Here is a 24648-nt window from a genome sequence, read left to right on the forward strand (position 1 = left end):
GAATTACGAACACGTATTCCATGTCAGAAACAGTTCAACAAAGGCACGCACAAGAGAGACAGAGAAGACCTGACCTGCCTTCTAGAGACGAAGACCACGACATCTGAGAGGACACGGCGCTGGGTGACGGCGCACGACGGAACTGCTGGGAAAGCAACAAGAGCCCAGGGGCTGTGGGACAGTCAAGGCACCTGCCGTCTGCGTAGCTGCAGCCCTGGGAGAGGGGAGGAGAGGGCAGGCCCCTGAAAGGAAGCGCTGCAGAAAGCAACGACCCTGCAGAGCTGCGGAGCTCGACAAGCCCCAGAAGCGAGGACCGTGAAGAACAGGACACTAACGTAACTGACGGTCAAAGCGCTCAGAACTAGTGACGGACAGATCATCCTGGAAGCAGCCAGAGAAAAAGAAGACACATTCGCACACAGCAGAGGAGCCCCTCTTAACGCCTGAGAAAAGACCTGGCAATCTGCCCCAAAACACCTCCGCAGAGGCAGAACGAAGACATTTTCAGATGTAAGAAGCTGAGGGCTCAATTGCCAGCACACCTGCACCGTGACCCACGGACATCCTTCAGGCAGGAGGCAGACGCTGCCACGTGAAGTCAGGGCTACAAAGACCAATGAAAAGCACCGGAAATAACAACCTAAGCACACGTATTTTAGAAAACTACATAAATGTACGAGATACGACAGATTAAACAAAAATAACACAAGGCAGCGTCGCAAGGGTGGACGCGTGCCAGCTCAGGCTCCGCTCCGCGGGCGGTGGCCTCCTGCCCCTGGAGGATGTGACTGACCCGCCAGCGATGCACACGGTAAACCCTACCTCAGCCACAAAACAACAGCACGGAGCGAGCTCAGCAGAAAAATGGTTGAGAAACGTAAAAGAACCGCGATTAGCCCAAAAGAAGGCAAAGAAGGAGGGAAAACGAACAAAGACCAAATGAGACAAAACTAACAGCAAACCTAATCTTGCCATTAGTCACGCTGGTAGCATGTAAACAGTCCAAATGACCCAAACGAGGAAAACCTCCGTGGACGAGACAGAAGAGCAAGCACCCGCTTGCGTGCCGCCCGCAGTGATGCGCCTCAGACACAGCAGGTCACAGCTGCACGGTGAGTCCGCACACCAGCAGCAGACGAGGGGCGGAGGGCTGCCGCGTGGGCTCCTGACGCCACAGCCGGCGCGGAGAGCTTCCAGGGAGGTCACCGCCATCTCACTGAAGCCGGCATCCATCCATCAAGAGAAGGCAACAATTCTAAGCACTTATGCAGCTGACAACAGAGCTTCAGCATTCACGAAGCAGAACTGCAAGGAGACAGAGAAGCCACAACCTAGCGGCAGACTTCACGAGGTCCTCGCAGTAGCAGAACCCACCTCCTTCTCAAGAGCACACGGGGCATTTATCCAGACACACCCCACTCTGGACATAAAACAAGCCTCAGTAAAGTCGTCAGAAGGGTTCAAGTTATGCAACACATATTCTCTGAAAAAGTGAGTAAGAGCTCTCTGGAAAATTCCCAAGTATATGGAAGCTAAAAAATACACCTCAAAATAACCCATGGATGAAGGATCAAGTCAAAAAGGGATGAGCATCTGAACTACATGGAGATGAAAACACGTCAGGACTTATGAATGCTGCTCCAGGAGGGAAATTTACAGCCACGAAGCACCTCTCCTGGAAAAGACAGACCAACGATCTCAGCTTCCTCCGTAAGAAGACAGCTAATTAAACCATAAGCCAGCAGAAGGGAAATAAAAGATCACAGCAGAAACCAACGAAACAGAGAACAGAGATACAACAGAGAAAGTAACTGACACCAAAGCTGGTTCTCTGAGAAAATTATTGATCAATCTCTCATCAGACTGATCAAGAGAAAACAGAAGGCACAAATCACCAACACAAGAGTGAGAGGTGACCTCACTAGGTTCTAGAGACATTACAAAGCTAGCAGGAAGCGTGATGAACATCTTCATGCCAATACCCTCCGTAACCTGGGTGAAGCGGACAGGTCAGAGACTCGCCTGCCGCTTACGGCGCGGTAGGACCCAGTGCGGTGTGGCAGCTTCTGAGAGGGAAAACAGGAGCCCACTATGGACTCCATTCCCACACGCTCCCCCAGGAGGAGGGGACGAGCAGCCACACAGACACCTGCACAAGAGCTCGCAGCAGCTTTGTCCAGAGTACCTGCAGGCAAGTACTCAGCTACTGCTGAGCTACACCCCGTAAGAAGAATCTGAAAGCTGCAGCCAACCCAGCTGCCCACGAACAGGTGCAAGACAGAGAGACAGACACACAGGGGAATACCTTTCAGCAACGAAAAGGAGTAACCACCAATGCACACGTGAAATCTCAAAAATACACACAGTGTTACTACTCATACAGGAACTCTAGGAAATGCAAACTAACTTGGGGTGACAGAAGCCGAGAAATGTGACTTGGGGACAGAGGGCGGGGGCAGAGGAACCACAAAGGGACCCAAAAACCTGGAGGGTTAGGGGTATGCGCACCATCTTGATTATGGCAGTGGTTTCCTGAAGGCACACACACCGCAAAACTTCTCAAATGACACGGTCAAAATAGATGAAGTTTGTTACACCTCAATAATGACGATTTAGAAAATCAAGGTGTTCTTGTCTTGCTCTTCACACTGGAATCACCTACTGCAGCTGGAAGTGGATTTTGGGGGAGGTGAGGCAGGACTCCCAGGGTCCTCAGCACCGTGTTCACAAGACCCCTCCCACAGATGGTGACACCACCATCTGCGTGTCCCCAAGTGGGGGGCACAGCACCGTAGTCAACCACACGTGACACTCCGAACACTGACACAGTCCACACTCACACCTCCTCACCTGCGTGTCCCAATAACGTCCCTCACAGTGGTCCCCTACCCAGCATCCCATCTAGGACCAAGCACTGCCGTGTAGTCCCCACACTTACGTCTAGAACAGTTTTTCCACCTTTCATCACAGACATTTTGAAGAGTTCAGGTCAATTTTGTAGAATGGTTCTCAATTTGGAATTCAACCTGAAGTTGTGTCTGCATCCATCTTTGACCTCCGCCTAAGCCCATAACACCAGAACCGAGGCTGCAAAGTGGGACCTTCCAACGGTTCCGTCTGCACTTCTGCGGAGCTTCACTGTGCATGTGCACACGTGTGAGATTCTGGACTCAGGAGTCCTCCTTCCCTCCGCGTGTCAACATCCATTCCTCATTCTGTGGCTCTAACTGTCCCAAGGCTGGCCAACAGATGCCACTTCAAGCTCGCTCCCGTGTCCTCTGGATTCGTGCCCCTCGGTTTCTCAGCACCTCTTTCCTTTCAGCCACGACCTGCTCCAGATTCACCCTCTCTTCCTGCCCCACCCTGGGACCTCAGCTCCTCTGGGGAGGGAGTGACTCTAGAAGCCCCAGTCCGGGTGCTGGGTTGTCACTGGCTCCAGGCACTTTCTGTGAGTGTGGTGTTCCCGTCTTGGTCACCCCATCTCCCGGGGAGAAGAGCCCTGCTAGGCTGCAACTGGAATCTCACTGGACTCAGCAGCTCTGGGAGACGACATCTTGCTGAGTCTCTCTCTGCATGAAAAGAATGTCTCCACTAGTTCAAGTCCTCATCAGCATCCTCCAACAAAGTTTTTCTTTTAACTTTTCTTTTTATTGTTATAGTCATTCTACAATGTTGTGTCAAATTCCAGTGTAGAGCACAATTTTTCAGTTATACATGAACATAGATACATTGTCACATTCTCTTTCGCTGTAAGCCACAAGATCCTGTATATATTTCCCTGTGCTACACAGTACAATCTTGTTTACCTATTCTGCATTTTGAAATCCCAGTCTGTCCCTTCCCACTCCAATAAAGTTTAATTAATTTTTTTTCCTTTTTAAATTGAAACGATTTTTCTTTTATCCAATGATCTTTTAAAATTCTTCTGCACACTGGTCACACCTGGCTCACGATTTATCCCTCTGTTCTGTTTCACACCACTGTAAAGAGTATTTTAAGAAGCACACTGTGGTCTCTGGACTTCACTGGGGCCAGCAACCACCTGCCCAAGGTCTGGGGGCAGTGACCGTGGGCTCCGTGTCCTATCAGCTGTTTGCGGTGGGGCCATGGGGCAGAGGAGCCACAGCTGCCGTGCAGGGCCGGCTCCTGCAGTGGTCACCACGCACTTGGGGTTTAGCTTCCTGTCCACGAAGAGCGCGCCGGGGCCACGCCTGACCTCCAAGTCAGTGTCTTCTGAGCCCCCTAGTCGGCTGCACACACAAGGCTTCCAGAGTTCGGAGGGCGAGGCAGTGGAGCTGACCTTCAAAGTCTGCCAAGGGTCTGGACTCACCTGTCTAGTGCCCTGGTGGGTGTTCTGTGTCAGGAGTGAGAGGCACCAAGGGGCAGGAGGAAGACGGGGGGAGACAGGCTGGGGAGGATGTGGGAAGGTCCAGGCCAGTGCGCCAAGGAACCAAGCTGCCGCCCCCGCCACAGCACACCAGCCACATGGTGGCCCCAGCTTACAGGCAATGCCAATCTACTTCCAGGAAGAGGAGAGTGCAGCCCTACGAGGTCCAGAATGGAGCCACAGTGAGTGGGGCAGTCTTCTGTGCTCATAAAGGTTAGAGGAGCACAGTGGGGAAACAAAGGAAAGGTGGGTAAGGGCCTTGGGTCTCAGGCATCACCCTTGGCAGGGGGTGGGGAGGGGCTCTGCGCAGGTGCCTGAGGCTGTCAGGGACGTCCCCCCACAGCCAGTGTATTTACTGGAGTCTTCACCCCAAATTTACAGCTTTTCAAAACGGCACTGAGAGATGGCTTCTCTCTAAAGGATATGCAGTGACAATTACTTCCTGTGTCGGAGTGAGGAGATTAAGCGTGAGATCGGAGCACAGGCCGCTTGCTCTCCGGGAGGGACCCTCAGCGCTGAGCAGGGTTTCCACGCTGCCCTCCTCCGGACCCAGTGCCAGGGCAGGGTGGCGGGGCAGGGTGCAGGGGTCCGCTGGGCAAGGGGCTGAGAGGAGGGGCTCCTGCTCACCTGCTCTGGGCCAGCAGCACTTGCTTGCTGCTCCCTGGGGTCCTGCTTTCTCAGGATGCCAACTGCAGTAACTGTGTACGCATCACCCTTCCTGTGTGTTTACTCTTCCCTCGATGCCAACGTTCTGAGGACTTCGGTCTCCGGCGCACGTTCAGGCAGGAGTGCTCTCGGGGGAGGCAGCAGGGGCCCCGGGACTGCACAGCATGCGTACCTTTTGATGTCTTGCCACCGAGAACAATTTTTTGGAGGCCAGAACCTGCTGAACCACCTCACTTTTGCCGATGAGACCTGGCTTCTCTGCCCCAGTGTCCTCTCGAACCCCCTCCATCTTCAGTGTTCCACGGGAGATAGGTCTGAACCATGTGGCCCCGTGACTTGATCTGCTCTGACTGGAAGACTGGGAATCGGCCTGGACTGGGAGGGCAGCATGGACAGGCCGGGAAGGCCGGGGCCGAGTGAAGACACCGTGAGGAAGCCGAGGCCGGGGCAGGGTTGTCTGTGATGAGGGATCCCGGGTCCCAACTGCCAATCCTGCTGCCCCTCCCCAGTCCTTCATCAGGGTCCTGTGCGTTGGGAAAAAACAGTTTGAAGGGTAACTCTGCCCACCCCGAGCTGCTGGGTGGCCGTATGCAGCAAGGACCAAAACCCTCCACCCCTGAGGCTTCCTGAGACCTCAGCGAGGGCTTCTCCGCAGTGCCTGGCGCCAGCGTCCTGCCCGCAGCAGCAGCGGTCAGTGTCGGGATGGGGTGGACGTGCGGAAGCGCAGGCGGGGGTGTGCGTGTCTGATGCCAGGTTCTGCCACCCAGCTGCTGCCCCTCTCGTTAGTCTGTGGGGGCTGGAGGGGACTTCATGAGCCACTAGGGAGCCTCATTGGTCTTCCTCCATGTTCTTCTGGAGTTTTGTTATTTATAAACTTCATACTGTATTGAAGAAAAACAGCCAGACACAAGGTCCTGCACCAGGCAAAGGATGTGAAACGCAGACTTGGGGGAGGTCCTGTCAAGGGGGGCCTTGAGCCATCTTCCTTCTGTGTTCCCTTCTCCTATTCAGGCCAGATACTCTGTCCTAAAAATGCGACTCCTCCCCCAATCCCTCCTCTACCCCCACGAAAGGCGCACACACCTGCACACTTAGCGTGTGGGTGTCTCCACAACCCTTCAGTGATTTGCGCAAAAGTGCTGAAGAAGTGGGAACACTCTGCGCCCCGCTCCCAACCTCTGGAGTCAAGACCACCCCGACTCATGACAAGCACACGGCTGCACCTGGACAGGCCAAACCTACATTCACCTGTCACCCTGGGTAGAGAGAGGCAGGGCGGCTTCCACGCAGGAAGTGGGGTCAGGAGACCAAGAAGAGAAAGGGTACTTACTGTCCCTCTAGGTCACTCAGGAAAGTCTGTGCAGGCACAAGAAATTTAGGTCAAAGTGGCCACAAGACCGTTTAACAGGAGGCAGACAAATGTAACTCCAAGTTCATCGCTCGACACTAGAGCTGTGTTTGGCATCTTGACTTTACCAGGAGGGAGCGGTCTGCCCTCTCCTGGACCCCTCCCCTTGCTCCTGGGCCAAAGGAGACCCAGCCCCAGGCCTGGAGGGCGGAGACTCGGCGGCTGGGCCAGCACTTCCGCTCGCCACTGACACGTTGACCCTCCCCCTCCCTTTTCCGTCACCTACAGCTGCCGGTTGTTGGCGAAATGAAATGAACTGATTTTATATTTTGATCTTAAACTACAGGGCTCAATGCTCTAACCTATGCAGAAAGTTAGATCGTGTGCAAGTAACAGTTTTATTTCTTCCTTCTCCATTCTTATCTTTAAATCCCTCTTCTGTGCTAGCTGGGACATCCTGGGCCACACTGAAGAGAACGGTAACGAGGCTAAAGACAACGTGGATCCGACAGGGGCCCTGACATCGTGCAGGTGGGGGCGTCACCGCGCGAAACCACCTCAGGACGTGTCCCTGTGGACCCCGCAGGCCAAGCACTGCCTTGGCCACGAAACCCAACTCCCCTCTCAGACTGTGCACCAGGAGACAGGGACTAGGGAGTCGTTAAGGCACCACTCTTAACAGCAAAACACTGGAAGGCAGCCACAGCTCGACACCAGGAGGACTGTTCATGGAGACACAAGAGTCTATAAACAGCAACGAAAACCACAGAACTACTGCTGTCAACACGGAAGAACCTCAGGAGCACAGTGGGTCAAAGAGGAAAGTCGCAGCACACACCCAGCAAGACTGTATCACGGGTACTCGAGAGCATGTGAGCTGAGAAGACACGGGCCTCACCACCCATCTGCTCTGATGGTCCACCTGGCACCACCGACACGTCATCCGTGGACAAGGTGCTCGTGCTCAGTTCTCCAGCCAGAAGAGGAGGATGCTGCGTAGCCCGCTTCACCCTAAGCAGACTGTCTGCGAACTAAGTGGGGAGGGCCCAGGAAGCAATCAGCTATAAAGCCACTCCAAGAATGTTCTTACAGCCTGTCCACAGACTGCTGCTCGGTGGCCTTGGACACCTGCTGCAGCGAGGTCAGGAATGTGAAAATGCACTTGCTGCCAGAGTGCTGCCCCAGGGCTGGTGCAGGACACCGAGGCTGCCGGGGGTGGAAAACAGCCAGCAGAGGCTGCCCTGCACCCAGTCCTGCCAGGGACACGCTGCTGCCCCACCCATGCACCCTTAGGATGGGAAATGTGTCACTTGGACTGTGATGTGTAGCTCTGCACACTTGGTACTTTTCCCTCATAGGGTCCAAAACACACACTTGGGGGTGAGAAATGAGGAACAGTGCCAGGTAAATGCCTTCCATTTAACTTGTGGGATGTTTCAACACAAATATGGGAACTCGGGGTTAACACCAATACAATTTTTCCTGAAGTGTTTGGCAACTCAACCTTAACACAACTGTAAATACAACTGCCAAATGTTTCCGGGCAATATCATTAGATTTTTAAAAACAAAGTTCTTACAGGCTGATAGAGGAACAAAAATTTAAAGACAAACTAGACAAGGGCTGGGGGGCAGGCTGTGGGCTGCAGGGGGCCCAGGGGCGTCCTGCTTCCTCCCTCATGCAGCTAGGGGCTCTGGGGTCCACTCCAGATTCCTGACACCCACGAGCTACGTACATTCTCTGGAGCCATGCACTGCTGCGTAACACAGGTGAGGGCTGTCTGCCCAGGCGGCTGAGACACGGCGAGATCGGGGGAGAGGCTGCTTCCGCTGCACCGGCGGCCCAGAGCCTCCCCAACCCTGGCCGGGGTTTTCTCACACAAAGGCCTCCTCTCCCCTCCCACATCCACTGTGGGCCTTGACAGGCAGCAGCTGTGAACTAAACTGTCTCCACTAGGAGCTTCCTGGAGGAGGACATGGTCTGAAGATTTTTGGGAGGGTATCAGGATTGGAAAGAGCAGGCAGCCTCTAGGGCTGACGGTCCACTCGGTTTGGATAAAAACTCGGTGTCCACCCAAGTCCTTCACCAACATACTAATTTACAATGGTTTTGGCTATTTCAGGTTTTCACCCACCACACCAGCCAGATGTGGGGCATATTCTTGGACGCTGACCACCATGGAGGGCAGCTACCCTCCTTCCCAGGACCAGACAGCTGCTTGCAGGAGTGGCTTGGGAGCCACAAGGCTCAAGTTTCAACCTGTGTCCTGTGGAAGTCACACAGCTGCAGTTTCCTCACTCGTGACGTGAGGCTGACGATGCTTGCTGCACACAACTGTGTGGCAGAGAACACGCCAGCCTGCACAAACGTGCTTTGAACGATACCTGACACTAGCGTGTGACTTTCTTTCTACTGAGGTAAAACTCGTACATAACACGTTAGTTTCAAGTGTACAACACAATTCAATCTCGGTATACGCCAAAAAGTGATCACCACAGTAAGTCTGGTTGCCAAATATCACCGTACAATCGAACCCCCGCACCCATTTCATCCCCCAACCAAAGCGTGATTTTTTCCTAATGCCGACCCCTCCCCAGGTGGCCTGAGGGACCGAGCGCAGCAGCCCTCCCTAGCTCAGCACTGCAGGGCCACCACCAGAGGCAGCTCTGGGCTCTGAGCTTTCTCTGCGACGCCATCAGTATCAACCACCTGCAGGGAAGCCCAGAACTCAGCACAGAAGGAGTAAGTCTGTGAAGAGAGACGCACCCAACTGAGCAGGGAGGTTTCTGGGCAGAACAGACCCTCACTCCTCTGCCGCCACAGGACGAGTTCACGGAACACTGCCTACCAGGATGGTGCGCTCTGCTTTTCTGGACAGAATCTGTTTTCTAAAACAGACGACTTTACATCTTGACAGTACCCGCCAGGCGCGCATATGAAACAGGAGTAAAACCCAGAATGTGTGGGGAAGGGCCAGACTGGAGATCTATTTCCAGAGTCCTGGTGGGTTTCCAGGATCCTAGAGGAGGCATGTGGGAAGGCCGGGAGAGCAAGTGATTCTTTACGTCCTGAAGCAGGGCTCCAAACAGGAAGTCACGGCGCACCCTGGGGCATTCACAGCATCTGGGGACATCTCTGATCATCCCAACTTGGGGAGGGGTGCTGCTGACCCAGAGGATGCTGCCCCCCCACCCTTCGTGAAGAAGACAGCTTCCGTGTCCAACAGCAATGCTTCCAAGGAGGAGATGCCCTGTTCCAACTTAGTAAACTCAGCTCTGTTCAGTCTTAGTCTGCTCAGCCAGCCCCTTAGGCATCAGCCGACTCTTCTCCTTCCTTGGACGCCCAGCTTCTGAGTTCTCACAGGTGCTGCCCCTCAGAGCACATGCGGCTTCTCAGCCAGAATGTTTGTTCAGCCTGGCACCAAGTTCCTCCCCAGCGTCCAGGCCACATCCAGGTCACCTGTTTCTACTCATCTTAAAAGCTGTGCAGGCCGTCCCCAATGCCTGAGAAGCCTGTCGACAGCTGTTGGAGGGCCATCACACTGACACACCCTCGCCCTGGGCACACGAGGGGCCAAGGAGCGTCCTTCCTGTGTGCCGTTCGAGAACACAAGTGATACCCAAGACAGGAGGAACCAGACAACCCCTGGGCAACAGTCTCACAGTACTGTGTGTTTTGCTTTGAGGTGCATCTGCTCCTAAAGAGACACCTTGCGCTGTGTAAGCTGAGAATGTTGGTTTCTGGTAGCAGGACAGGTCAAACGGCTTCATGAAGGAAGGATGTCAAGGACTCACATCACCAGCCCTCCCTTTCCACCTGACGAAAGGGCCAACACGGGCTCTGAAGACAAGCTTTCCTTTGGCAAAGTGCTGAGAGCCCCCCCAACTATGAAAGTACCCCGGGGGGGTTCTGATTCAAACAGCTCCCAGAGAGGAAACAGCACAGCCAGGCTTCACACGTGAAGCCCTGTCCCCAGGGACAGCTCAAGACCCTGTGGGCCAGGCCGGGGCCTCCTGAGCTCCCTGGGGAGCGGCATGGGCACACCCTTCAGAACACTGCTGTGTCTTCAGGACTCTGAGGCCCCCAATAAAACCCCCTCCTGCTCCATTAGCCAAACATCAGTGTCTGGAGAATTCCAAGAGTCAGACTCTGACATGGGAATGGGTACTCTCCGGTATCAGGTACCCTTAGGCCCAAGGGGAGGCGTCCCAGAATCAGGACAGGACTTGAGCTGGGAGGGGTCACAGAGGCCGCTGAGTTCAAGCCCCTGTCTCACTCAGGAGAGTCTGCAGTGACCATCCCAAAGCAGTGGGCGTGACTGAGGCGGCCCGGGAAGATCAGCAGTGTGTCCAGGTCGGTGCTCACACTAACCTGCGTTCAAAGACATGGTTACGTACCATGAAGCTAAGGGAACATTTAAGCAAAAGCATAAACTGACATTTCTCTTTGTCGACAGAGGCCCTCTGTAGGCCTCTAGGATAGTACTGGAAGGAAGCCACCCGCTGGGGTCACGGGTGTGAATATTCCCCTCCACTTCCCAGATACACCAGACTTTGATTCACAGTATCTGCATTCTCCAGCATCAAACACATCTCCTTGGTTTTCTTTCTTAACAGGTAAAAACCATACCTCCTCCCTGCATCATCTTGTAGATTTTGCTCTCGATGTGGAGCTGAGGGTGTTTGGTTTTGACACACTCAAGCTTGATGGCAACTTCTTCTCCTGCAGCAATGTCCGTACCTTGGGAAACAAAGAAAATCACCAACATTAATCATTTGGTGCCTCCCCTCAACCCAAGGCTGCAACACACTGGAGAAACAGCCAGGGCTACCCGAAACTTCCAAGAAAGACCAAAGGATGGACATACTCTACTCTCTACTGTAAGATGGTGTCAGTGTCACTTTTTACAACAGGAACATTTTGTACGTACAGAAAAGTCTTATTCGGCATTCTACCGCACACTTCCGCGTGTCCCTACTCTGACCACAGGGGACCCAGAGACAGACCCCGTGGTTCTCTCTGGAGGACTCTCACCTTTTCTGGTCTGAACCAACCTCTCCAGCCTGATGGTCGGCCCTGTATTCACCCATCCAAGGCCAGACCCCGGAGAGTCCCAGAGCAACACATTCCGCATGCCCCGTTTCTCCATGCTGCCTTGACAGGCCTTTGGGCGTGTGAGCCTTTCTCTAGCGGGAAGGCTGGGTTTCTGATGCACACCCACCTAGCCTCAGTCCATCCCCGTCCATGTGGCCCCGGTACTGAGCTGTGTGCAGCTCTGAACAGGCTAGGCGCTTCTCAAGGCGGCTTGTTTTCCACAACGTGGCAGGAGCCATCACTCACCCATCACAGGCCAGGCCAGGCCCAGGGAGGCCCAGCACACCTCTCCCTTCCTGAGGACAAGGACATCACTGGACCAGGGCTGGGCTCTGTTTTCAAAGCCTTACCCACACCTATGCAACGTGCACTTTTCACTCACCTTTTGCTAGTTTTGTGCTAAAACCAGCAATCCACGCGCTCATACCTCCTGATTGCCAGCCCATTAAGATTAGTTTTTATCTCAAAATGCCATTCTCTTACTCCAGTAAGGACCTGCAAGTGTGACAACCGCCCTCCAGGTTCCACATGTGAACACTCCCGCATGCCAAGCTGCCCCAGCTGTACTACAAGACCTTCGCTCCCTCTGAGTATACGCACAGTAATCCTTCCCAGTAGCATGATTACTTGAGAAGGAGTTAACACCGGCTCCAACAGCCCAGATGGAACCTGAGACACTGCCTTCCCAGGGAGACTCGCCCTGCTGGGCAAAGCAACCCGGCCAGTCCTCGGCAACCCAGCCTCTATCTGAGCTTGGTGGGGAGAGCTGCCGTTTGCTGCGTGAGGGAGTTGTGGGGATGAATGGGTCAGTGGTGACAAAGCACTCTGAGATTCCCAGAGGAAAGGCAGAAGAAGGCTGGCAAGCATCAGAACAGCAGCGGCCTGCAGGAGAGCTGCCCGCTGGGGTTCACACGTTCAGGCAATGCTCAGGAACGAGAGAGAAACGTCCTCCTCTGGTCGCTCAGACTAGCCTGAGAGGCAGCCGCTTCCAGCGACCCTGGATCCGAAACTGGTCACCAGTGCGGGGGGTTCCATGGGTGTCACCGCCATTTGATCACTGCCAGTGACCATTCTAGATTTAAAAATTTCACTTTCCATTCCACAAAAGATGCCCGGGCACTCCGAAGAAAGACAGGTAATGCATACACTTCGTTCCTCCTTCTGGCCTGAAGCTGAGACAGTCTATCTACTTACAACAAAAATGACTTCATCGTAAAATGCATTGTGCAAATGAAAGCTGAACTCAGAGTTCCTGCAGGACCTGGAACGCTGAAGTGAACTCACCAGCCCAGGAGGAACTGATGACTCACTCACTAGTTACGTCAGCAACTCCCCGCACCCCAAAGCAGGAGCAGCGAAGGCTACGGGGAGCACTGTCACCCTCGCCAGGAGGCACGTCCTCAGTGACAAGAGAGCCGGGGCCTGCACAAGCTGCCCACCCAGCTAGCTCCCACTGAACAAGAAGGCCGAGAACACTTCCAGCTCCAGTGCACTGCGCCTCGTAAAGCTGATGTCTGACAGTCACCCTGCAATCCTGGGGCCTGGGGACAAATGACCACAGACAACTCTGGAACACAGTATGAATTCCATCCTCCCCCAGGATCACACCAGCAGTAGAGCCAGCCCTCTACAGGACCACAGATGGGAAGGTCGCCGAGTCTGCTGACTCGAAGAGGAGAGGCTGGACAGGGGTTCTCTGCCAAACAGACCTGTGTGCAGCACACACTCTGGGCCACCTCCCCTGAGAGGTCGTCACCCACTAGGAGAAGCGGCGGACCTTCAAGTCGCGTGCAGTCCATGGGAGGCAAACAGCGACCACTGAGCAAAGCTGCGGCCCCCCAGTCTAGCCCTGCAGTCCCATCCCATCTCCCTCGGCTGACTGCGCTCACTGGCAGTGCTGCTCCAAGTCCAGTCTAAACTGCCCCCAGCCCGTGAGGGGACAGATGCAGGACAGCGCGGAAGCTCCGCGGAGCTCGGACAGCAACGTAACTTTGCTGCAACCTTTAGTCTTATTTTACAGAAGTGCTGGTCTGCAACAGATTGGAAGTGACAAACCTGGTTGGGCACACAGGCGACTACGAGAAGTACTTCCACACGGGGAACGAGAATCTAAAATATGCCACTGAGCTCTGGGTTCCAGGTTCAGGGAAAGTCAAAATCAGCGGCACGTCCCGTTTATCCAGCGCCTACTTACAGTGAGGTGCTCTGTCTCCCAACCACCTCAGCTCTGCCGTGCAGCTGCAGAGCCAGCCAGCCAGGAGTCCCCTCACCAGGGGAAGAGGTGAGTCTGTGGTCCTTGGAAAACAACATCATGTCCCTCAGGTTGAGCAAAGGCAGATGATAAACTAAGTGAACTTAATCCCACGCTTGACCCTGTCCTGGGACAGAAAGGTAACTGATGACCAACTTATCGAAGAGATGGGGCGAGGCCTTTGTGGCAGGGCAAAGGTCACTCTCGCAGGGCAACCACTGACGAGGCAGCAGACACGGTACCACGACTTCTCACTGGAAATGCTTGGGCCCCCACCCTAACACACACAGGCAGACAACTGGGAAAACTGCCCTCCTCTCCTGGCCGGCCAGCCCCCATTTTGGAGCCCCTACTGTGTGCCAGACACCCAGCTAGGTGCACCAAAGAGAAATGAAAGTCAGTAGTGGGAGAAACATGAAAATCAAACATGAAGAGGTTACTAAGCTTTCGCTCCCAAAAGGCATTTGTGTACCTTATGAAGTCAGACCGCACAGTCCACCGGGGTTAACAGGTGGACAGGCAAGGCCATCCTCTGACAAACCGATGAAGTGACAGGATCGAGTAGAAATGCCAACAGCTGGCAGGAGAAAACCTCCGTTTCATCTATGACAAAGGGAGGGGGTCCGAGGACCCTGCCACCGTCCCCAGGAGACAAATAAGGACAAGAACAGAGCTCCAGGGGAACAGAGGCTCACGCTGTCTGGTAAGGACTGGAATACCCAGCAGGGCACAGTGCTGCCTGCCCACATCAGCATAGCAAGCAGCCGGAAAGGGGGGCCGGCACTGGGTCTCCTTGGTCCACAAAGCACTCAGCAACCTGAAGGACAGCTTCTTCCTCCTCCCAGCTTCAAACAGCTGAAAGCATGAAAAAGTCCCAGGCGGAAATCCAAGACCCAAACCCCAGGCTTAAAACAAGGTGAAGCTCCCTGGAAGAGTCAAGAGCATTGTGACCTACAGCAAAGTGACAGTAGTAGGAACGATTTTAATTGTCACACCAGAATACAGAGGACGTACCAATTTTTAAGACGAGGACCCAATTCCTTAACTAATCATTAATTAGTTAGCTAACAAACAGAAAAAAACTGTGGTACAGAGGACTCAGTCCATCCAGTCTTTGGATCTGCCCTCCTTGGCCTTTAACTACAGTGTAGGGTGAGTTTCCTCTGCCCCACCATTCCAGTCACACCTTAATCTAAAGAAGATCACTTCACATTTCCTCAGTAGGGTAGCACAGAACCTGAAGGGACTGCCAAGGGACAATGCTGATTGAAAAAGAAATCAGTTGTGCCCAACCCCATACAAGCAACTTCCAGTATGCTCCAATGAGCAGGATGTGCGCGTGCTCAAAACGAGGGCGGGAGAGCCGCAGTCCACCTCTCCTAGAATAAGCACGCAGGAGACCGAGGACAGACCCCTCTGGGACCGGTCAGCCTGATCTGTATCAAGCGCTCCTGGTGCACCCAGAGGCACAGCTGTGAGTAAGCCCTCAGGGTCTCCCACAAAGCTCCCAACACTTCTATGAACGACTTGGTGACAACACTCCCCAGTGTGACTGAAACCAGCTTTAGAAAGCACAGGGCTGCTAGCAAGGCCTCAGACTAGAGAACAAAAAGTTTCAAAACACTGACTTTTTGATGCCCGTGTAAGGGTGGCTAAATGGACTGGTTTTCCAGTACAGCCGCTAGATCCTGAATTAAAACTTTTGCCAAAATCCATTGTTCTATAAATAAGGCAAACAGCTTGCATTCACCTAGCATTCACCTCCCAAAACACTGCTGAGAAGGCAGCCCCTGATTACTGGACATAAATATTTAAGTAGCAAAATCCAAGAGTCTCTCAAGCGCACTTTACTCAGCAGGATGGTGAAGCACAGAGCAGCGTGACACGGGCACCCCGGGGTAGGGCACCAAAAGCCGTCCTGAACTGCCCCAGCGTGGGCTCCTCGCAGACCATCAGCCCAGAGGTCATGCGTCCTCTCCAGGCGACAAGAGGCACGGATGGGGCGGTGAGCACACGCACTGGGGACCCTCTGAAAGGCATAACAGAAGCGTTACTGACACACAAAGCTATGCCCGACCCTCCCTGACAAGCACACCAGCCAGAGAGGAACACTGCGGAGCGGGCTGCGCAGCCACAGAGCATGTTTACCCCCAAACCTGCGCAAGGACAGTCCCTCTGCACACACAGCGTGTGCCAGGCTGGACATCCCCAAAGGCGTGGGTAGGAGCAACTTAAACACAACTCCTCTGAAAAACGCCGATAAATTATTTTTCAACTTCCAACGTGAAGGTTCAAGCCAACCTCTTACCACCCATGTATCTGTGCGCATTCTTTCACGGCGAACTGACACAATCCAGAACATTCTAACCCCGTATCTTCCACTCTACCTTGACAATTTTCCTAGCAAAAGGACGAGCTCACGAGTAGAGCTTTGCCACTTGACTGGCCTCTGATTTTGCCGACACCTTAACGCTGACTTTGCCCGGAGTCACCTGAATGTCACTCTGCTGTACGCCGGGCGCCGCGTACGGAACTTGGATGCGCAACATGTACTCAACCGGCCTTCGACCGGCCGCCCCGCCCGGGCCCGGGCCGGAGGGGCCGCTCGGCCGGCGCCGCACCGCCGCGGGGGCACCAGGAGCTTCGGCCGGCGCCGGGCCTCCCCCGTGCCCACCGCGCGCGCAGGACGCGGGGGCCGCACGCCCGCCGACCGCCTTTGTCTGCCTGCGGGGATACTGGGGGCGCCCGGTCCCGGCCCCTCCCCGGAGGCCCTGGGCGCACGGTGGGGCAGGGCCCCTCGGGGGCGAGGGTCGGACCCACGAGAAGGCCGCAAGTTCCCGCATGGGGAGCCCGGTGGAGGGGGGGTCCAGCTCACAAGCGCCGCCGGGAGCGAGTCCCCGGGGCGGGGTCCGGGGTCCGCAGGGGGTCCCGGGGCGGGGTCTGGCCGCCGGGGGCGGGGTCGCCGGAGCGGACCCGGAGCCAGGCAGACGCCAGCCAGAGCCCCAAGGGAGGGGCTCCTCACCAAGATAGATGTCTCCGAAGGAGCCGCTGCCGATCTTCCGGCCCAGCCGGTACCTGTTCCCGACTCTGAGCTCCATGGCGGCGGCGGGACCGGATCGCTCCTGCCCTCCTGGCCGCTTCCTGGGTCTGAGCTCGGGGAGGCGGCGCCGCTGCTGCCGCTACTGCGGGTCCGGCTCCCGGCTCCGCCCCCCTCACAGCCCCGCTTTCACCATCGCTTTCCCTCCGCCCCACCGCTCCCAGCGCCTCAATACGGGGCGGATGGGACAGTCCGAGCGCCGCTGCCCCTGCTCCGGCCCCCGCCAACCCCGCTCGCCCTCTCCCTGCCGCGGATGGACTCGGATCTCCCGGGCCTAAAACCCCTTCAGCTGCCTGAAGGAGCCGCCGCCATCGCGCTGTGACGTCACTTCCCTTAGCAACCTGGAGGGGCGTGACCGTGCTGACCGGGGGGCGTGGCCGGGCTTCGGGGGACCTGCCGGCCGCGGGGCGGAGCGACAGGGCGGGGCGACGGGGCGGGGGCGTAGCCACACTGCCCTAGGGGCGGGGCCACAACCTCGGGCGACGGGGCTGGGTGGGTCGAGCGCGTTCGAGGGGTGGGGCTGGGACCAGCGCACTCCGGAGCCCTCCCGACCCACTGTCAGACCGGCGAGCCCCATTCTTTCCTTGCGCCTCGCTTCCTGCAGCAGTCCGGGGCCGACAGATCCCCTCGCCTGGCTCCCTCCTGCATGCAGGTTTCACATGCTGGCGCAGGGGCTTGGTCCGTCCCTGCAGGTGTCTGGGAAGCCAGCGGCTCCTCGCCACAGGTCTGGGACAGGACTCCAGGCAGCGCCCTTTACAGGAAGGAGAGAGGGGACGGAGCTCGTCCCTCCAGACCCAGGAACCTAGCTTTCGGGACTCTCCAGGAGGGAGTCATCTTCCCTGCGCCGGCGCCTGCGGGGTGTGACACAGGCCAGACTTCGGAGGACGCAGCTGTGCCCAGGCCTATTGAGCCGGCCGGATCGTGCACTGCGCAGTTCCCCTCCCGCCCTATGTGCCAAGTGCCGGGCCTACAGCACACTCAAGCCTAGGGCAGAAGGAAGAGCAGTCCCAGGGCCTGGTGTCAGACCTGAAGGGTGAGGCCCACACTGCCTGCCTCTCCAGTCGCCTCGCCTGGAGACTAATCAACGTTTTTACCTAGTCTGCCTTGGATCTGGAGGTTCTTACTTGCAAAAAAAAAAAGTGTTTAAGTTCAGGCTGATGACCAGCTTCATAGATATGGACTCTTGAGTCAAATCACTGTGAAGGGAGGCCTGCAGAGAGGTGCCCAAACCCAGAAGGAATGACTTTCATGTTGATGTTTCTCCAGGCCTATCTCCAACCCCAGTCAAGAAGAAAGAATCGTAAAACCAGACATTAATGCATATTTCTGGACATCTAGCAAACATACTACTCTGTGCACAGGGGTTACATACAGGTGTGGATGACGTTCAGGATCATCTACCCTGGTTGCAAAGGAGGAAAGTGGCTGGTCTCTCCATTCACAAGCCTTCCCTCTACACCAGTTAGCCTCAGTCCTGCGGCCCCTGTTCGAAAATGGTTGGAGGTCAAGCTGGGGTAGCAGGCATCACCTCCTAAGCACTACACTGCAGTACCTGAAGATACAGGAGAGGCCGCCAGGCAGGCCGTGATCCGCTGCTAATGAGCGGTGGGCACTAGGGAACACCCCATGTCCATTCACACTGGTTAGCCTGGTTTCTCAGTCTCGTGAGATTTTCACTTGTACTCATCCTCGGTGAGGCTCCCCTTCCACTGGACCTGGCACCAACAACCCGACAAAGGGAGAGGACGGGATGACGGGTCTGAGTCCAGGAGTGAGAGAGGAAGAGGTGCCAGGGGAGGCAGTCAAGTAGCCCCCTCCCCGGGAAAACCTGTGTGTGTGTGCGCGCACACACACACATGCACACACACGCAGAAGGCTCCCCGCGGCTGACTAGAAAGGTGTCTGCCCGCGAACTCACTGGAGGAGAAGCGGTCATGGATGATCACCTGGAGGCCCAGGTAGAAGAAACAAGTCACATCACAGAGGAAGGATGCGAGAAGACGCCAAGCACCAGGGAGGAGAGGAGAGGCTCAGACCTCTGTTATGCATGGAGTCCCTGAGGGGCAAACCGGCAGGTGGTGAGTGTGACCAAGACATCTGATGGAGGATGAGCACCTCCTGGGCTGCAGGAAGGTCCAGGCCTGCGGGTGTGAGAGGACCACCAGCTCCAGGCAGGAGGCCCCAGCAGGTCCCACGAGGCCCATCCCAAATTGCTGGTGAAAGAAACTTTCACATGCTCAGGCCTGGGGCAGGCATTCGGCCTGTACTTAACTTGAATTTGATGCTAATTAAAACCACCTGTTTGTGGCCCAGCCCAGATGCAAGTACCTCTGCTTTAATTACTAAAGAAAAGGTTGCACTGACCAAAACTGAGGAATGACCATGTTAAAACAGAGCTTAGAAGCTTCCCTTTCCAGGACACCAGTGCTAGTCCTCCTTTGATGGTAAGACTCCCTTAGGTGCTGAGGCCACACTGACTCCCTGTGTATGTGCTGGTCTGTCTGGTTTTTTTTTTAAAACTTGAAGGAATGTATCCCTGACTTGTTTGATGTTCTTTGTTCTGACAAGATATAAAACTGTGCTGAAAACCCTGCTTCTCCAGAGCAGCTCCTCAGAGTCATCTGAGAGCCTGTCTCCTGGGCTCTAGTCCTCAGTTTGGCTCAAAAAAACTCTTCTATTCTTAGATTATTTTTGTCGACACTCCTAAACCCCACCGGTAAAGAAGAGATTTTTTCAAAGCTTCACTGAGAAAGAAGTTGCTGACAAAGGACACAGAGCGAGGCTGGCACTGGGTCCCTGTGCGACGGGGCAGCCTCGGCTGCTCCCAGGACTCACGCAACAGCACCAACACCACCTGAGTTGGACACCCTGAGCCCAGCCAGGAAGGGGCCCAGAGAGACTTTCTGGTAAACAAGAATGAGACAGCCCCCTGCCCTGCTGGTGCCCGCCTTGAACCAGTCCGGGTCCTACACAGCCCTTGTCCCATGGGTAGTCCCTTCACTTTGTGATGTTCTCACTGCCCCCGACAGGGACTCAACTGGCAAATTTTGTTACTTAAATGGGGATAATCGTTGGTGCTGGGGCCAAGGGATGGGCAAGGGGTGGGCAGAGTCCTGACTCGCCCTGGATCTGAGCAGGAGGCTCCTGGGGAGGGCCCGGCCCAGGGTGATCCCAGTGCACAGCCTGAGGGGCACTGCGCTGCCTGCCGGAGTTGCCCCGAGGGTGGGGACCTGGGACAGGAGGAGCCTGGGGCCAGGCCCAAGCGCAGGCGTAAGAACAGTGCTTGGAGCAGTGGTGAAACTGGTTGGTTCAGCTTTTTCAAGAAGAGCGGGGAAGCCTGTGTCCCCAGAGGCGGGCCCTACAGCTGTGGTCCCCTTGCTGGCCTGGCCATCGCAGGTTCACGCCCTCACCCCAGGGTCTTTTCCTGCTTCTGGGAAGGCTTCTGGGGGAGAGACAGGCCTTCCAGCAACAGCAACAAAGTGCTCAGAGTAGGAGGGGCTGAGAGCAGCTGCATGGTGACCCCAGAGTGACCAGGCTGATGCGTGGGGCCCAGGTAGGTGAGGACCCCCTCCCCCTCCCCCTCCCCCGGCCCCTCCAGCTGCACTCTGGCCTTCGAAGGCAACTTGACCTGGTGGGTGCCACTGAAAGGTCAAAAGCAGTTTCCATCAGCCGAGGGTGTTTGCTCCGCATGAAGGAAGCAGGGCCTCCCTTTCGGCTCGGGGATGGGTGCGGAAGGAGTGAGGGGGTGACACATCCTGAGGGACAGTCTGTGTGGGCTGATCTCCCCCTACCCCTCTAGCCAGTGGCAATCTCCTGTGTAGGACAGGGTGAGAGAAAGGAGGAGAGGGCCAGGGGACCAGATGGAGTAGGGGGAGGGGGAGGGGAGGACTACAGAAAACCCAGCTTGTCCCAATGACCCTGGACTCACCTTGCCACACCCACCCTCAAGCCTGGGCTGGGGGCTCAAGAGGAGCAGCCCCTACCCAGTTCTCAGGGCCTGCGTGGCCATCTGGAGCCCCCCTGCACTGCACAGCCCACCACGTGGCGCTGGAGGACAGGAAGGCTGCTTGTGTTTGTCCTGGCATCAAGGGAACCCCGGACAAATCCAGACCCTCAGTCTCACTAGCCACTGGGATCAGACAGCACAGAGCAAAGCATTTCCATTGTCCCAGAAAGTTCCCTTGGGCAGGGCTGCTGGAGACCAGGGATCTCAACTGGTGGGGGGTATTTCGCAATGACTGGTTGTCACCATCCAGAGTTGACTGGCACCTCGTGGGTGTGTTGCTGGTGGATGCCTGCTCTAACAGGTGGAGGTTAGGGATGTTCCCAACATCCTACAGGGCACGGGGTGGCCCCCCAACCCCCAACAAAGAATAACCCAGCCCTAAGTATCACCAGGTCCGGTAAGGCTGTGAGCTCGGAATGTTAGAGCAGGCAGATCACTAGATATGAGTGGAGAAAGGGGGACACAGACCACAGGGCAGGAGTGGGCAGAAAGGAGGGGCATAGGGGCACAAGCCAAATGCGGAAAACCACACATCATGTGAGCACCAGGGGTCCCTGGGCAGAGAAAGAAAAGCAGGAACCTTTGGGCTGATAAGGGGCCACACCTTTTGGGGGGATGAGTGGCCTGGAGACCAACAAAGAAAGGTGAGAAAAGGCGAGAATTTCCAGTGTCCGAATGTAACCTTTTGCTCATTATGCCCTCATTTCAATAAAATTAGCCTTGCAGATTAAAAGTACCCATCATGTACCAACCGCCATGACACTTCCGACCCAGACTAAATAAGGACAAAAACCCCTCCGCCCTTTGCGAAGGTGGAGTTGGGATGACAACCAGGGAATGCGACCCCAAACCCTTCCCTCCCCAATGAATATTCCACCCATTCATTTTTACACCCAGTGTAACTAACTTGTCAAAGAAACAGGGCAGCTGCTCACCTGAGCCTGCCCGCTCTCCCCTTGAGAGTGTACCATCCATCCTTTAATAAATCCTCACTTTACTTTTTTTAAACACTACGTCTTGTCTCTGAATTCTTTCTGGGATGGGACAAGAACCTGGAACACTGGTTGCATCCACCAGCAATGAGGAGGCCAGGTGGATGGAAGGGTCTGCTGTGCCAGCCTTGGGGGTACTAAGGACCCCACAAGTGTGAGCGTTGCCTGTCCCCCTGCTAGGCTGGGGCTGCCTGGGATCTGACAGCTGGAGCCCAGCTTCAGAGCTGCAGCGTGCGGGGGCACAGGCCACCAGGGCTGGGTGCAGCTCAGGTCTTTGGTCTCTGTTTCCAGGCCCAGCTCAGGAGCACCCCACCCCTACCCCAGCCCCAGTGGGTCCTCAGCACCAGAGGGGCAGCAGGGCCTGAGGCAGCTTAGACTTGCAGAGCAGGCTGGACCTCTCCCTGGAAGCAAGTCGACTCTGATCTTTGAACCCAAGCTTCTCACCCCCTTTTTGTGGTTCTCGGTTTACTTCTAAGCCTGAATCCCTGGCTCAGGTGGACCCAGAAAGAGTAGATGCTTCCTGGAACTCACCCTGCTGTCACCCACAGCCGATGGACTCAAGAGGGCCCCAAAGTGGCCCCAAGCCCTACTCCTGGACAGGAAACAGGTCCCTGCAGCCTCTTCTGGAATCCGAGGGCGGCACCCTTTTCCCCTCAACCCTGCTCCGGTACGAATGGGAGGCTCTCTGGTGGTAACCTCCGTGAGGGCCCAACATACTTTTTCCAGGCCCTGTCACCTCTCCTCTCTGCCCCTGGCCCAGCGCCAGAGCCCCACCACCCTCTGTCCACTGTCATCTCCTGCCAGGCAGGGTAAGGCTGTCCTCTAGTCGGGATCCAGTCCTGCTCCTGCCCCGCCCCTCCAGGCTCCCTAGAGAGCCCTTCTGCTGGCCCTGAGGATGGCAGGGCTGTAGATGATGTCCGAGGTGCCAGGGACAGCACCTGTGGGCAGGGGGTGATGCCATGACTGGGGCATCTGGGGTTCTGGCCCGGACAGAAGGAGGTTGGGGTGACCTCCAGATTCCCCTCCCTGGTCTGTCCCTGGCCTCGGGTGTCCTGTCTCTTGTCTACCCCGTGTGTCCGGTGGCCAGCCAGCTGGGAGAGCTCAGACCACCTGCCTGTGGATCTCTGCTGTGTGACTCGGCAGTGAGTCACTGGGCCAAGTTTCTGCCCCAGGTGAGCAGGGCCTCCACTGGTGCCATCCAGTGAGCTGGCAGCCACAGGCACTTCTGTGTCACTCCTTTCCCTGAGGCCTCACAGGTCTGCCAGCCTCAAGTAGGCTGGGGTTCCGGTCACACACCTGGAAGGTCCTATGGACCAGTCCCTGAAGGGGCGGGGCCTCTGACAGAAGAGGGCCCCTCCAGCAGGGCTCCTGCCGGAAGACCCCACCATCTCAGCCAGCAGAGGGTGTGTGGACGAGGGACCCAGCCCTGGCCCCACCCTGTTGCCTTGGGAGGCTTCCAGGAGGGGTGCCCTGGGCACTGGGGCAGGAGCTGAGGATTCTGGGGTCAAATCAAGGCTAGACGTGGAATGCTCTCAAATGGGCCTCATAAAGGCTGCCTGGGGGCATGGGGCTGGGTGGGAAGCTGCTGTGCAGGTCTCGCCCTGTGCAGGAGCACAGACACTGCCAAGTGTCAGCCGTCAGAGTGCTGGAAGCCATTGCAGTGACGTAGCTGTCTCGAGACTGGCTCTGCGCTCGCTAAGCGTAGGTTCCAGAAATGCAGTCTGATTCAGAGCAAACCCAAGGAAACAAGGAGAAAATACAAAAAGAAATGTAGAACGGCAGAGATCAATGGAAGAAGTGGGGTGTGGGGGGGAACCAAAGCTGGTTCATTGCCAAAAATAATCAGATGAAAGCACCCCAGCAAGAAAGAAGGAAAAAAGCAAAGACGCTGCAAATCAGATGTCCGAGAGACAGAACTGCAGACACGCAGACGGAAAAAATCACAGAGCGAGAATCCCTTACAAACCAGTAAAACTGGAAACCTAAACGAAGCAGGTAAATTTCTGGAAAATCATGAAATGACACAAAGAAAGGCAAAATAAAGCAAAGAGCAGGAATAGACTAAAAAGCGGTTTTGGAGCCCTCCCCATCCCCAGCCTGGAGCCCAGGCTGCTTTCTGAGTGAGTCCCACCCCATTTCCAGGGACCAGTTAATTCCTGTTTTGGACAAAATGTTCCAGAAAGTGGAGGAGAGTGGGATGTGCCCAGCTCAGTGCGTCTGGCTTCTAATCAGACAAACAGGAAGAGAATACGAGGGGCTTCTTTCGCTCAGGAACTTGGGTGCTAAACCTCTGAAATAAAACACTAGGTCACTGGACCCAATTATAAGTGAGACATAGACCTCACGGTCTGGATTTCTCTGGTTTAACACCAGACACATCAATGCACTTCCTCCCATACATAGAGTAAAGGAAAAAGATCTATTACCTGGACAGGTGCAGAAAAGCATCTGATGCCTGTCTTGAAGACAACAGATTCAGTCTATTCTGCTACCAGTTAAAAGAGCATTTCCTTCTGGTGATGGGGTTACACCCCCAAGTCTACAGCACCAGTGGGTGCAGCAGAGAACGTGCAGTGGCTAAGACCATGACCTGGACAGCTGCTGGGTGATGCCCTGGTTCTACAGGGTCCCAGGGGCTACACTGTCCTACACAGGCTGGCAGTCATGCTCTGCTATCAACCGAATGTGGGTTCCCGGCCCCTCCAAACCACCTTCCTATGTTGAAACCCCAGCCCCCAGTGTGACGGTGTGAGGAGGGGGCCTTTGAGAAGTGATTTGGTCCTGAGGGCAGAGGGATTTGTGCTCTT

At 55.7% G+C, this 24648-nt stretch overlaps 1 protein-coding gene across 5 annotated transcripts in view; it reads right to left on the minus strand.

Moving 5' to 3' along the window:
- CSNK1D (casein kinase 1 delta) overlaps positions 1–17169 on the minus strand; it is a 33136-nt gene extending 15967 nt beyond the window's left edge. For 2 of the 5 annotated variants that reach the window (XM_072939929.1, XM_072939928.1), the window contains exons 1-2: positions 16769–17169; positions 11031–11141 (exon numbers count right to left, since the gene is read on the minus strand). In XM_072939929.1, coding sequence (XP_072796030.1) covers positions 11031–11141; positions 16769–16844 — 187 coding nt within the window. In that variant the 5' untranslated portion in view covers positions 16845–17169. Of the gene's footprint in view, positions 1–11030; positions 11142–16133; positions 16153–16768 lie in introns of those variants that run through there. The other 3 variants (XM_072939930.1, XM_072939931.1, XM_072939932.1) reach the window with 2 other exon arrangements.
- Between the last annotated feature and the right edge of the window lie 7479 nt (positions 17170–24648).

Source organism: Vicugna pacos, chromosome 16 (assembly GCF_048564905.1).
Source record: "Vicugna pacos chromosome 16, VicPac4, whole genome shotgun sequence".
NCBI lineage: Eukaryota > Metazoa > Chordata > Mammalia > Artiodactyla > Camelidae > Vicugna > Vicugna pacos.